General features: G+C 45.1%; 1 protein-coding gene across 1 annotated transcript; it reads left to right on the top strand.

Moving 5' to 3' along the window:
- The first annotated feature begins 1375 nt into the window (after positions 1-1375).
- Positions 1376-13561, top strand: LOC139321178 (cell adhesion molecule CEACAM3-like). Its single transcript, XM_070949818.1, has 6 exons — positions 1376-1490; positions 4357-4725; positions 7153-7521; positions 10906-11004; positions 11954-12015; positions 13187-13561. Exons 1-5 carry the CDS (start codon positions 1439-1441, stop codon positions 11983-11985), a joined length of 921 nt encoding a protein of 306 aa, XP_070805919.1. The 5' UTR covers positions 1376-1438; the 3' UTR covers positions 11986-12015; positions 13187-13561.
- The last annotated feature ends 1013 nt before the right edge of the window (positions 13562-14574 follow it).

Genomic DNA, 14574 nt, shown 5'->3' with positions numbered 1-14574 from the left:
CCCCTCAAGTATTGGAACACTGCCGTCATGTCACCTCTAATCCTTCTCGTCATTTGACTAGATGTACCTGGTTCCCTCAGCTGTTCATCATACTGTTTAGCTTCCAGACCCCTTACCCTATTTCTAACTCTTTTCTGAACTCCAGGGCCTCAGCCTCTCTTTTTTTGTGACAGGAATGGACCCAAGTGTGACCTCACCAGTGCAGTCTAAAGCGGTAATATCAACACCACAAAAACACTTAATCTCTCCCCTGGCTCAAGCTGATAAAGGGAGGAGAACTTGTGGCTCAGAGGTTAATACAACTGCCTAATATGCAGGCAGCCCAAATTCGAATCCAAGTACGGGTATGGTATGGATGAAAGCTAAATAGCTTGAAATAGATCTATACTAGTCTCCCTTTATTTATTTTCACGGGTAGGAGTATGCAAGTTTTGGTGTATTCGAGTCTTTTCCCATGTAAGATCAAGAATATCTTGGCGACGTTTCGACGAGGTCTCACTCGTCATCTTCAGGCTGGTGTCTTCGGCTTCGTGCTTGTGTGAGGAAAGCGTGATCGGAGCTGCCATCTCTCTATAAAAATGGTGGGGAAATGTGGGGTGCTGGCTTTGTTGCTGTGAGCGGGTTGGTTGCCTTTATTGTTACATCTTGGTTGGTTGATGGAGTTAATAATAAACCAGTATTTATAGAGAGACGGCAGCTCCGATCACGCTTTCCTCGCACAAGCACGAAGCCGAAGACACCAGCCTGAAGATGACGAGTGAGACCTTGTCGAAACGTCGCCAAGATACTCTCGATCTTATACGGGAAAAGACCCGAATACACCAAAACTTGCATATATATATACATACATACATACATACATACATACATACATATATATATATATATATATATATATATATATATATATATATATATACATTCAGAATCTCTGCACATGCAGAACTTCAGAGGTCTACTTTGGCCCACCCTTCCCAGTGCAAACTACGCAACAGGTTATCCTTCCTTGTCTCTCCTTTCGCAAGGGGACCGAAGCAATGCCAAGCTCACATATCCAATGGTCAAACCACATCCATATTATGAATCCAAAAACTCTTTGGGGAATCTCTGAGAGGAAATACAAGGGGATTGCTGCTAGATTTCCAGTGGTCTCCTCACGAGATGGAGTGAGGTGGCAGACATGTTAAGATTCTGCCTTAGTCATTTTAGGTGGTGTAACCACGCAAAACAAGCCAAAAGTGAGAGGAAGTTCCTGTGATCGGTGTAGCATCACCCACACCCCTTGGGTAACAGCTCTTCCTTCCTTCCCGTCCTCTGTTGACAAAAGCAGAAGGGGTTAGAAACTTTATCACATCAACACCAAGGGGTGCTAAACCACAAAGATCTCAGAAGATCCTACTCCTTGTTCTCTTGACTTTACCTGGAGGACTAAGAATCCATGGAGCCTTTCAGAAGCCATCCGGGATCTCAAACAGCTCTTTTTCTCGCAGGTCAGTTCAAAATAGCAAACTTCTAAAACCTCTTGGAGGCAAGCTGGCATTGCCTATTTTTAATTACTCTTTGGGATATGTGCATAAGCGCTGCCCATTGATTAAAGACATCTTAGTGCATCAGAATGATTTTTGCCAGATTAGCGCATCTAACAAAATTAGTATATATTTCTATATGGCTAAATGGGGGGGGGGGGATGGAAGAGATTGTTAGCATCCTTAGATGTCAAATATTTCATGTTCTGATAAAGTTAAAGAAGAATAGACTTATGAATAGAATAGAATAACAGAGTTGGAAGGGACCTTGGAGGTCTTCTAGTCCAACCCCCTGCTTAGGCAGGAAACCCTTCAGACAAATGGTTATCTAATCTCTTCTTTAAAACTTCCAGTGTTGGAGCATTCCCAACTTCTGGAGGCAAGTTGTTCCACTGATTAATTGTTCTCACTGTCTGGAAATTTCTCCTTAGTTCTAAGTTGCTTCTCTCCTTAATTAGTTTCCACCCATTGCTTCTTGTCCTGCCCTCAGGTGCTTTGGAGAATAGCTTGACTCCCTCTTCTTTGTGGAGCCCCTGAGATATTGGAACCCTGCTATCATATCACCTCTAGTCCTTCTCTTCATCAAACTAGACATACCCAGTTCCTGCAACCGTTCTTCATATGTTTTATCCTCCAGTCTCCTAATCATCTTTGTTGCTCTTCTCTGCACTCTTTCCAGAGTCTCCACATCTTTTTTACATCGTGGCGACCAAAACTGGATGCCATATTCCAAGTGTGGCCTTACCAAGGCATTATAACTTGGTATTAACACTTCTCGTGATCTTGATTCTATCCCTCTGTTTATGCAGCCTAGAACTGTGTTGACTTTTTTGGCAGCTGCAGCACAGGGCTGGCTCACATTTAATACTTTTTTTTTAATAAGACTTTTTAACAAATCTCTCTCTGTTTTGCTCTTTGTAAATTGCTCAGGGTAATTTACATTACACGAGGCGCAGAGAAAAGAGGAAGGAAATAGTGGGGAAAAATATTAAGATAATAAAACCAAAGAAAGGGAAATCAAATTAAGTGTGGTCTGCACCACTGCCATTCCTTCTCACCTCATTCTTTTCACTTACTTCTGCCATGCATTTTGTCTTCGTTTCACAAATGCACAGCGTACATATATTTACGCATTTAATCTACAAATTTAGGCATGCTTAATCATTTATTCCTTTTACATGCCAAGCTACAATCTTTACGTGTGATCCCTATGCCTATCCCAGCTATCAATACCACTTTGTAAAGCCTTAGTAAGACCTCGCTTAGAATATTGTATCCAGTTTTGGTCATCACACTATAAAAAAGATGTAGAGACTTTGGAAAGAGTGCAGAGAAGAGCAACCAAGATGATGAGGGGACTGGAGACTAAAACATATGAAGAACGGTTGCTGGAATTGGGTATGTCTGGTTTAATGAAGAGAAGGACCAGGGGAGACATGATAATAGTCTTCCAATATTTGAGGGGCTGCCACAAAGAAGAGGGGGGGGGGTCAGCTTATTCTCCAAAGCACCTGAGGGCAGGAGAAGAAGCAATGGGTGGAAACTAATCAAGGAGAGAAGCAACTCTCTCTCTCTCTCTCTCTCTCTCTCTCTCTCTCTCTCTCTCTCTCCCTCCCTCCCTCCCTCTCTCCCTCCCTCCCTCTCTCTCTCTCTCCCCTCCCTCCCTCTCTCCCTCCCTCTCTCTCTCTCTCCCTCCCTCTCTCTCTCTCTCTCTCTCCCTCTCTCCCTCCCTCTCTCTCTCTCCCTCCCTCCCTCTCTCTCTCTCCCTCCCTCCCTCCCTCTCTCTCTCTCCCTCCCTCCCTCCCTCCCTCCCTCTCTCTCTCTCTCTCCCTCTCTCCCTCTCTCTCTCCCTCTCTCTCTCTCTCTCCGCTTTCAAGTCAGCGTTGAGTTCCAGCGACTATTTGGGCAACTCCCTGCACTTTTCTTCGTAAAGATTTTTCAGGAAGTGGTTTGCCATTGCCTCCTTTCTAGGGCTGAGAGAAACTGACTGGCCCAAGGTCACCCACTGACTTTATGCCTAAAGGGGTGGGGGACACACACTAGATCTCCCAGTTTCTATCGTGATGCCTTTACCAGCAATACAAACTGGCTCTCTTTTTACCAAGAGAAAAAAAAAAATAGAGTAGACTTCGTTGCCTTTCCCTACTCACGAGACCTCCTGGCCAGTTTTTCAAATCCTCAATCCAATCAAAATAAGCTAACTAGGATCACCTAACCTGGAAAGCCAACATACCATCAACTACTAGATCAGTGTTTCTCAACCTTGGTAGCTTGAAGATGGGTGGACTTCAACTCCCAGAATCCAGCAGTGGAATAGGGATTTGAACCGCCGAACTGCCAACCTTTCTGATCGACAAGCTCATTGTCTTAGCCACTGAGCCACCTAGTCAGGTTTACAGTCTGGTGCCTTTACCACCAAAATACTAGATTTTGTTGGTTGGTTGGTTGATTGATTGGTTGGTTGGTGGGTTTGTGGAGTGGCTGGTTTATGGCCCCAAATAACTTGGCTATTGGCTTGGGTCTTTCATTTCTCCACCCAACCTGAGAGTTTATCCCTTGTTCTCTTGACTCAAGCAGTGACGTGCAATCATATGTCAAAAAATATGTCAAAACGCCAAGATGGGACTAGAAAGGGGAAGTCCAGCAGAATGGGCTGGACTGAACACAAGAGAGCATCCATATATGGAGTCCCCTTCTCAGACCTCCTCCCTCCTTTGATGGAGAACTTCAGGGTGGGGCATGGTGTGGTTAGCAAGGAGCTGCAGAGAAGAGGCTACAAGATTGAAATAACTCTGTGGTTTCCCTTCCTTTCCCCCTTACTTCTTTGCAGGTTGCATCCTAAGCTGCTTGTTGCAGCTGGTGTCAGCTCAGGAAAATTTAACTGTGGTTTCTGTACCTGAAAAACCCATCGAGGGTCAAAGTGTCCTCCTGCATGCCAAGAATATCCGGCAGGGATTTGTGCGATGCGAGTGGACGCAGCCTTCTGGGGAAAACATTGTTTTGGTCTCCGATGCAAAATTCACCCCGCCTGATGCTTCCCAAGTCGTTGTGCTGCATCAGAATTGTTCCTTGACTATCAAAAATCTGAGGTCAACGGATCGAGGAAGGTACACGGTCAAAGTCACTCTTCCTCCTGCAAAGCAGCAAGAGCCAACAGGACCAGAGATCTATATCGGTTCCATTTTTCTGACTTTTTGTGGTAAGTTTTCAAAAGTCATCTAGCAGACTGTATTCACCCCGGCAATGCCTGATCTGCAGTCTAAACGTTCGGAGGTTTGCAAAATATATTCTAAGCGAATTAAGCAAAGCTATGAAAGAACAACTCAGATCATCCTCTTTTAACGATCCCGTAATCCCTTGTGGGGTGGAGACTGGGCAACTGAATGGAGCTGAGTGTTAATTGGCCAGATGCCCTTCCTGTTGCCAATATGGAGTTTTCTTCAGCAGATATATACACATTGTGCCCAGAGAGAGAAATATCTGCCTCTACCTAGGATCGAACTCCCAGCCTCCTGATTGTGAGGCGAGAGTTCCACCTCTAGGCCACCACGCCACTCTTTCAAAAGCCATGAATGATAAGCTTTAATTGTCATGATGTGGGAATCAGGAGTTACGGACACAAACATAGTTATGAGAGATTAAAACCAGTTTCCGACCATCTAAAGCCAGTGTTTTTCAAACCTCCCAACCTTTAAGATGTCTGAACTTCAGAATTCCCCAAATAAATAACAGAAATGAAGCTGAGAGTTTCCTGGCCGGATGCCCTTCCTGTTGCCAATACGGAGTTTTATTCAGCAGATATAATCTCATTGTACCCAGAGAGAGAAATGTCTGCCTCTACCTAGGATCGAACTCACAGCCTCCTGATTGTGAGGTGAGAGCTTCACCTCTAAGCCACCGCATCACACGAAATAATAACTGAGATGTACAGTAGATATTGTTGCTAGATGTTTAACCGCCCCGGTTAAGCATGTTTGCAAGCGCACGCTCAGTGTGTTATTTAACAGGTAGAAATCTAGCTATGGGTAGTCCTCAACGTACAACAGTTCGTTTAATGACCGTCCAAAGTTACAATGGCACTGAAAAAAGTGACTGACTTTTGAGCGTTTTTCAGACTTACGACCATTGCAGCATCTCCATGGCCACATGATCCAAATTCAGATGCTCGGTAACGGTTCATGTTTATGATGGTCACAGTATCCCGGGGTCATGTGATCCCCTTTTGTGACAAAATGGGGGACGCTAGGTTCACTTAACAACCGTGTTACCAACTTAACATCAAGCAGTGATTCATTTAACAACTGTGGCAAGAAAGGTTGTAAAAGGGGGCAAAACTCGCTGAACGCATGTCTCAGTTAGCCACAGAAATTTTGGGCAACAGAGTGGTCAGTGCCTGGAATGCATTACCTGACTCCTTGGTTTCATCCCCAAACCCCACAAAACTTTCACCTTAGACTGTCTGTTGTCGACCTCACCTCATTCCTACGACGTCTGTAAGGGGCGTGCATAAGCGCACCAGTATGCCTACTGCCACTGTCCTAATGTCCCCATTTATTGGTATCCATTTCATGTATTCATAATCATGTTTATACTTATATCTGTTATCTTATACCGTGCTTGACAAATTAATAAATAGAGAAATCTCTATATATAAAAGCGAAAACCACTCACGCATTAATCACAAAATCTCCAGAACCGTAAAGCCTACAAACTTGAAATTTGCCACGTATGTTCCTCTTGGCTTCTAGGTGCCCGCTAAGAAAGGATTTTTCTAAATGACCATCAGATCATTAGTATTTCCTATATTATGATTAACACGCTCTGATGCTAATTAGTTAGACGTTCTACTCCCACTCCCAACTTGAAAATAACTCTGGAGAGAACAGGATAGCATAGGAGAGGCTTCTATGGGGCAAGTCTCGTGGGGAGAAGGGGCTAGAAAGTCTGAGGGAGAGAAGGGGATAGGATAGGAGACGTTTCTGTGGGGCAAGGCTGAGGGAGAGAACAGGATAGCATAGGAGAGGCTTCTGTGGGGCAAGTCTCATGGGGAGAAGGGGCTAGAAAGTCTGAGGGAGAGAAGGGGATAGGATAGATGTTTCTGTGGGGCAAGGCTGAGGGAGAGATGGGGGTAGGATAGGAGAGGCTTCTGTGGGGCAAGTCTTGTGAGGAGAAGGGGCTAGAAAGTCTGAGGGAGAGAAGGGGATAGGACAGGAGATGTTTCTGTGGGACAAGGCTGAGGAAAAGATGGGGTAGGATAGGAGAGGCTTCTGTGGGGCAAGTCTTGTGAGGAGAAGGGGCTAGAAAGTCTGAGGGAGAGAAGGGGATAGGACAGGAGACATTTCTGTGGGGCAAGGCTGAGGGAGAGAAGTGGGATAGGATAGGGGAGGATTCAAGCTGTAAGTGTCGATTTATCAAGCCCGATTACATAGTGAAGCACGGGGATCCAGCTAGTAAGTAAGTAAGTAAGTAAGTAAGTAAGTAAGTAAGTAAGTAAATAAGTAAGTAAGTAAATAAATGAATGAATGAATGAATGAATGAATAAATAAATAATAAATAAATAAATAAATAAATAAATAAATAAATAAATAAATAAAAAATGGAATGTTCAAATCTATTTGATTTGCAGATGAAAAACAAATCCGTATCAGAGTCGAACCCCCAAATCCCCTTGTTGGCCAGAATGTCAAGATGACACCCGGAGGCATGCCAGCCAAGAATGACCTCTGCTACTGGAAACAAAAAACCAAATCTGGAGTGCAGAAAGACATCCACGATTCTGGAGAAGAGCCTCCAAACAAAGAACAGAACCAGCAACAGAAGATCAAACAATACGGTTGTTCCTTGCACCTGAACCAGTTAACCGAGGCCGATTCTGGAAACTACTCTATTTATGTCGAAGTGTCTACAGACCAAAACTCTGGCAGAGAAGGGAAGGGAACCAGAGAACAAATCATGTGCTATCGAAGCCAGACACAGTTAATAGTCACAAGGAGTGGTATGTATTGTTTTTTTTTTTTTCTGGTCACTGAACTGAGATGAAAATTTGAGTCCTCCTCCTCCCCTCTTCTTCCTCCTCCTCCTTCCTCTTCCTCCTCCTCTTCCTCCTTCCCACTCCCTTCTAGCACTGATGAAGTTCCCTAGTTGGGTCATGGAACATCTGCAAGAAAGCAACCAAGTTCAGAGAGCATGAAAGACCCCACAGTCCTCCTCCTCCTCCCCTCTTCTTCTTCCTCCTCCTCCTTCCTCTTCCTCCTCCTCTTCCTCCTTCCTTCTAGCGCTGATGAAGTTCCCTAGTTGGGTCATGGAACATCTGCAAGAAAGCAACCAAGTTCAGAGAGCATGAAAGACCCCACTGTCCTCCTCCTCCTTCCCTCTTCTTCCTCCTCCTCCTTCCTCTTCCTCCTCCTCTTCCTCCTTCCCACTCCCTTCTAGCACTGATGATGTTCCCTAGTTGGGTCATGGAACATCTGCAAGAAAGCAACCAAGTTCAGAGAGCACCAAGGACCCCACAGTCCTCCTCCTCCTCCCCTCTTCTTCTTCCTCCTCCTCCTTCCTCTTCCTCCTCCTCTTCCTCCTTCCCACTCCCTTCTAGCACTGATGATGTTCCCTAGTTGGGTCATGGAACATCTGCAAGAGAGCAACCAAACTCAGAGAGTTCAGAGGGCTTTATATTTCAACCCAGAGCTATAAATATAAGTATCGGTGCTTTGCTTCTAGCTTGAAGTGGCCTGACAAACTCAAGTTTTATATCGTACAAATGCTGGCTTTTAAATCTATTCAGCAGTTCCATGTACCCTAAACTCCCAAGTAGTTCAAGAAAATCATCAGATGGAGCAGGGAGAACCACAAAGAAAGCAGGAAAAAGCACTGCAGGCCTTCTATCTAAATTTAAATACACTAAAAAAAAAAATGCTTCCTGATACTTATACTCACATCGGCAGAAAAATAACTGTCACTGAGTTCAATAGAGCATAAGGTGGCACGTCCGGAGTATTGCAGCCATGAAAAAATGCCTCTCCAAAGCTAATTAATCATAGTTAAATTTGCATCACTCTGCATGGGGCGGGGGGGGGGGGAAGGTAGCCTTGGTAGTACAGTGGTCTAAGGCACCCTGTTATTAAGCTGGTTATTAAGACCAGCTGCCTGCAATTACTGCAGGTTCGAATCTCTCCAAGGCTCAAGGTTGACTCAGCCTTCCATCCTTTCTAAGGTAGGTAAATTGAGGACCCAGTTTGTGGGGGCAATAAGCTGACTTTGTATAAATATACAAAAGGATGAAGGCTATTGCTTAGCGCATTGTAAGCCGCCCTGAGTCTCCGGAGAAGGGCGGCATATAAATCAATTTTTTTTTAAAAAAAAAAGGGACAATGTTTACAGAATAAACGACAGTTCTGAGCCGCAGGACACATTTCTGAGAGCTTGTTAGTGGGTGGAAACGTTCCCAGAATGGCTGCCGAGGGGGAAGGTGTCTCTATCACAAAATAGTTGTGACCCAACAGCTGGTAAATGGGGGGAGCATGTTCTCCACTCACCCCACTAATTTTGTTATTTTTCTGGACGTGTGGATTTACTTCCAGACAAAAAAATGAGGCCGCATCCACCCCTTGTATTTATTGTCTAAGAATGCCAGTGGGATCCTCTCCCAGTAACAGAATGACAGAACAACAGAGTGAAAGAGCCCTAGTCCAACCCCTTGCTCTAGCAGGAGACCTTCTAACATTTCCGACAAAACGGCGGCCCAATCCCGTTTTAATCGCCTTCTGACCAGCAAAGTCGACGGACAAGCTGGGCTCACTTAACGACCGGGTTACTAATTTAACAAATGCAAGGGTTCGCTTAACAACCGTGACGAGAAAGGTTTGTGAAATGCGACAAAAGCCACTTTACAAATGTTTCACTTAGCAACAGAAATTTTGGGCTCAGTTGCGGTCGTAAGACGAGGACGGCCTGGATTTTTGTCCCAAAGGTGTGTGTGTGTGTGTGTGTGTGTTTTTTTTTCAAGAGGCAACTGGACTTTCTGGTTTTTCTTTGAAGACGTTTCGCTTCTCATCCCGAGAAGCTTCTTCAGCTCCGAGCGGATGGTGGGGAATGGAAGGATTTATATTCCTTGTAGACAGTCAGCTGGTCATTTGCATCCTTATTAGAAAGTCGTTGAGGCCATTTGGAGGTTTATCTGGATGTCCTCAGGGTCACCTGAGTGGTGCAAATGGGTGCGGAGTCTTCTTGGACCCGTTGAAAAAGATTATGTTGTAGACTGGAGATAGATGAGATTGTATTCCCTCCCCCTCTGTTGAGAGGGGGGCAAGTGGCCTCAACGACCCTCTAAAAGGATGCAAATCAGTGGTCGGTTCCGCCCGGTTCCGCCCGGTTCCGTCAAGCCGGTAGCAGTGACAATATGACATCACCAAACCGGTTCTGCCCCCACCCCCCACCCCCGCGTTATTCTTACCTTTTATTTGGCCCCACCCCCAATCTATTGCTGCCTCCTGAGTCCCAGATGATGGCTAGAGGGAAAAAAAACTGTTTAAACTCTTGCCGCTGGGCTTCAAAGGACCGCCCTACAGCTGATCAGTGTTAAAAGAAAACAAATGAGTAGACTGGTGCCTGCAAAAATACATGAGTAGACCAGTGCCTGCAAAAATACATGAGGAGATCAGTGCCTGCAAATATAAATGGGTAGACTAGTGCCTGCAAAAATACATGAGGAGATCAGTGCCTGCAAAAATACATGAGTAGATCAGTGCCTGCAAAAATAAATGGGTAGATCAGTGCCTGAAAAAATACATGAGTAGATCAGTGCCTTAAAAAATACATGAATAGACCAGTGCCTGCAAAAATACATGAGTAGACCAGTGCCTTCAAAAATATATGAGTAGACCAGTGCCTGCAAAAATACATGAGTAGATCAGTGCCTGCAAAAATAAATGGGTAGACCAATGCCTGCAAAAATACATGAGTAGATCTGTAAGCAGTTAAAAGCCTAGTAGACCAGTACCTCTGCTAAATCCTAAATAATTGTCACATGACCATCAAGCCACGCGCACAAAATAAGCCACGCCCACAGAACCGGTAGTAAAAAAATTTAGAACCCACCCCTGATGCAAATGACCAGCTGGTCTGCAAGGAGTATAAATCCTTCCATTCCCCACCATCCACTCAGAGCTGAAGAAGCTTCTTGGGATGAGAAGCAAAACGTCTTCAAAGAAAAACCTGAAAGTCCAGTTGCCTCTTGAAAAAAAAAAAAGCTCCATTGGGACAACGGCGACCTGGATGACTGAGAAGCTCCATTGACATTTACCTGAATCCTTGTTCCATGGCAGATGTAGACAAGATGCAGACAGGCCTGCAAAACCTACCTAACACGGATTTGTCGTTTCAGGATCAGCTTCTCTGAAATATAGTGCAGGAATCATTGCTGGGGCTTTGCTTGGATCTCTCACCTGGACCAGCAGTCTCTCCCTCCTGCCATTGTTCTTCGGTAAGTAGATCCACTGCCTGGGGTGGGTTGGGGGATGTGGTGAGATAAGATGAGATGAGATGAGATGCGGGGCAGGAACCCGGGGATCCAGAGAGAAGTGAGCGAAGGATTTGTTGGAAGAAATGTCCATCTGGGTTCAGTTCCAAATGGGGAGAAAGATCCTGGAAACATGGAAGCTGCTTGGAAGGATGAATGGTTTAATGGTGAAGCACTATGCTTGTAGTCTTTCCTTCCTTCCTTCCTTCCTTCCTTCCTTCCTTCCTTCCTTCCTTCCTTCCTTCCTTCCTCTTTCTCCCTCCCATTCTTTCTCTCTCTCGTCCCTCCCTCCCTCCCTTCCTTCTTACCTTCATCCCTTCCTTCCTTGATCCTTCCTTCCTCTTTCTCCCTCCCTCCCTCCCTCCTTTCTTTCCCTCTCTCTCCTCCCTTCCTTCATCCCTCTCTCCCTTCCTTCCTTCCTCTTTCTCCCTCCCATTCTTTCTCTCTCTCATCACCCCCTCCCTCCCTTCCTTCTTACCTTCATCCCTTCCTTCCTTGATCCTTCCTTCCTCTTTCTCCCTCCCTCCCTCCCTCCTTTCTTTCCCTCTCTCCTCCCTTCCTTCATCCCTCCCTTCCTTCCTTCCTTCCTTCCCTGATCCTTCCTTCCTTCTTTATTTTCTTTCTTCTCTTTTTGCTTTCCCTGCTTCCCTCTTCTTTTTTTTCTTTCCTCTCCTCCCTCCCTCCTTTGTTTCTTTTGCAAGTTAACATGGGGAAAACCAGAGTTCCCAAATAATGCTTCCCAGGAAACAGCAAGAGGATAAATGTGAGTCTGTTCGTTGTTCTTTTCCTTTCATTTTAGAACAATAGTCATCCTCAGCTTTTTCTGAGGCTAAAATGACCTTGAAACAAAGGGGTTAGGATAGGGACACCTGAAATGGGAATTGCAATTTCTTCTCTTTTTTTTTCCCCATAGGCGTGCTGTCGCCATTCTTTCCTGAATGCTGAATTTGGAAGCCGTTCCTTCCTTTGTGAGAGGTAGGTGTGTGTGGGGGGGACCTTGGAAGGGTTAGAATTCAACTCAATTCAGCTCAGTTTTGCCCAAATGTTTGAAGAGTGACCTGCAAACCAAGAGAGAGGTAAAAAAAAATCAACTTGATATCCTTCAGAAGTTAACATTCTAAGTATTCCAGGATCTTCTTCAAGGGTGGAGTAGAGCTTAAGATAGCAATAGCCAGTGCTGGGATTCAAGTAATTTAACAACCGGTTCTCTGGCCTAATTATTTCTTCCAACAACCAGTTTGCCAAACTGCTCAGAAAATTAACAACCAGTTCTCCCGAAGTGGTGCGAACCGGCTGAATCCCATCACTGGCAATAGCCCTTAGACTTATATACCGCTTCACAGTACTTTACAGCCCTCTCTAAGCGGTTTACAGAGACAGCCTATTGCCTCCAACAATTTGGCTCTTCATTTGACCGACCTCGGAAGGATGGAAGGCTGAGTCAACCTTGAGACGGTCAGGATTGAACTGCTGGCAGTGGGCACAGTTAGCCTGCAATGCTGCATTCTAACCATTGTACACCATGGGAGAGAGGGAAGGAGGGAGGGAGGAAGGGAGGGAGGGAGGGAGGGAGGGAGGGAGGAAGGAAGGAAGGAAGGAAGGAAGGAAGGAAGGAAGGAAGGAAGGAAGGAAGGAAGGATGATAGCAATAGTCCTTAGACTTATATACAGCTTCACAGTCCTTTACAGCCCTCTCTAAGCGGTTTACAGAGTCAGCCTCTTGCCCCCCGCAACAATCTGGGTCCTCATTTTACCGACCTCGACTGAGTCAACCTTGAGCCTGGTGAGATTCGAACTGCCAAATTGCAGTCAGACAGATGCAGGTTCTTCCCACAGCTTTGGAAGTTCATTAGATGGTTCTGGATCGGTCGCTTTTTGAGATAATAGGATATAGTTTTGGATCTCCAGCTGAGCTAAGCCATCGACTTCCCTTTCTTGAAAGAGATCATTCTTTTAAAGTTATCGTTATATTTCTTCACGTTCTTATTAATTACAACAGTCATTTTAGTTGCAAAAACTTTTATCAATAATAAAATAGCATTGCTATTTTTTTGGTTTGGCTCAAGGACCGAGATCGCTGTCCAATTGGTCCTGAATAATATTGTCTAATTAATATTTCGCTTTCTCCCCGCTAAATCTTTCTACAGGTATTTGCAGAGAAGAGACACACAAGTTATCCTGCAGCTGCGTGTGTAAAGCTGAACAGCTCTGCGCTTGGATATTAAGCTTGATCTGATGCTGATTCCTTTTGAAGCTCAACTTCGCCCCAAACTGTATATTAGCTTACTTTGTTTCTGTTTATATGAAGAAAACCTTAAGTCATTCTCAACTTTAAAAGTTGAGAACGTTTGCAACCTACAAAACAGCGGATAAATAAATAAATCTAGGAGTCAAAAAATGATGGCAGATAATCAAAATATCATAAAATGTTGTATTAAGTACCTTTTTAGGAAGTCGATGCGATGTTATCCAATTTGGAACTCAACAGAAAAAAAATCTATGGATGCCCTTTATACATTCTAACATTGCTCAAAATAAAATGTGTTTTTTTCACTTGAATGAAACGACTGTCTAACGAAGAATTATTGGGTTTTTTAATGAACATTTCTGTATCGGATGGCATATGATTTATGGGGCAAGGCACCTGACCTTGAGAGATTATTAAACTACAATCCCAGCAGCCTTTGCAACTCTAATTTACGACTGCTAGAAATTCAACTCCCAACACCTCCCTGTTTTAACCCTTCTATCGGTGGTCCTCCACTTACAACAGTTCATTTAGTGACCGATTGAAGTTATACAACAGCCCTGAAAAAAGTGGCTTTTCACACTTAACGACCATTGCAGCCATCCCTGTGGTCACATGATCAAAACTCATATTTATGACGGCTACAGTATTCCAGGATCATGTTTTGCGACCTTCTGACAAGCAAACTCAATGGGGAAGCCAGACTCACTTAGTGAGTCTTACTTAGCAACAGGAATTTGGGTCGTAAGTCAAGGACTACCTGTATCCGTGATGGCGAACCTATGGCACACGTGCCAGAGGTGGCACGCAGCGCCCTCTCTGATGGCACGCGAGCCGTTGCTCCAGTTCAGCTCTGCACACGCCTCCCGCCAACCAGCTGGTCTTTGGGTCTCTGCCATACATGCACGGGGGGCAGGGGTGGGTTCTACTCACCTCTACTACCGGTTTGCAATGGAGCCGTGTGCACAGAAGCATTCTGATGATGTCGGGGTCGGTGGGCAGAGCCTCCCGCCAGTTTTACTACCGGTTTTATAGAACCGGTGCGAACCGGGGACAACCCATCACTGACGGCGGGGCAAGAGACGTGCGGGGAGTGCACGCATGCATGGGGGGCACATGCGGGGGGTGCAAGTGCATGCATGGGGGAGTGGGAGCCTTGGTAGTACAGTGGTCTAAAGCACCCTGTTATTAAGACCAGCTGCCTGCAATTACTGCAGGTTCGAATCTCGCCAGGCTCAAGGTTGACTCAGCCTTCCATCCTTTCTAAGGTAGGTAAATTGAGGACCC

The sequence above is a fragment of the Pituophis catenifer genome, unplaced genomic scaffold (assembly GCF_029215685.1).
Source record: "Pituophis catenifer annectens isolate HBS135680 unplaced genomic scaffold, rPitCat1.0.hap2 SCAF_9, whole genome shotgun sequence".
In the NCBI taxonomy this organism is placed as follows: domain Eukaryota; kingdom Metazoa; phylum Chordata; class Lepidosauria; order Squamata; family Colubridae; genus Pituophis; species Pituophis catenifer.
Note: the sequence above shows the minus strand (reverse complement) of the source record. Positions and strands in the feature narration are given on the sequence as shown.

What these genes read in the sequence shown, in the direction of transcription:
- LOC139321178 (XM_070949818.1), top strand. Translation starts at nt 1,439, where the DNA reads ATGGAGCCTTTCAGAAGCCATCCGGGATCTCAAACAGCTCTTTTTCTC. An exon ending in AACAGCTCTTTTTCTCGCAG is followed by an intron (nt 1,491 to 4,356) that starts GTCAGTTCAAAA and finishes ACTTCTTTGCAG; the next exon opens with GTTGCATCCTAAGCTGCTTG. An exon ending in GTTAATAGTCACAAGGAGTG is followed by an intron (nt 7,522 to 10,905) that starts GTATGTATTGTT and finishes TTGTCGTTTCAG; the next exon opens with GATCAGCTTCTCTGAAATAT.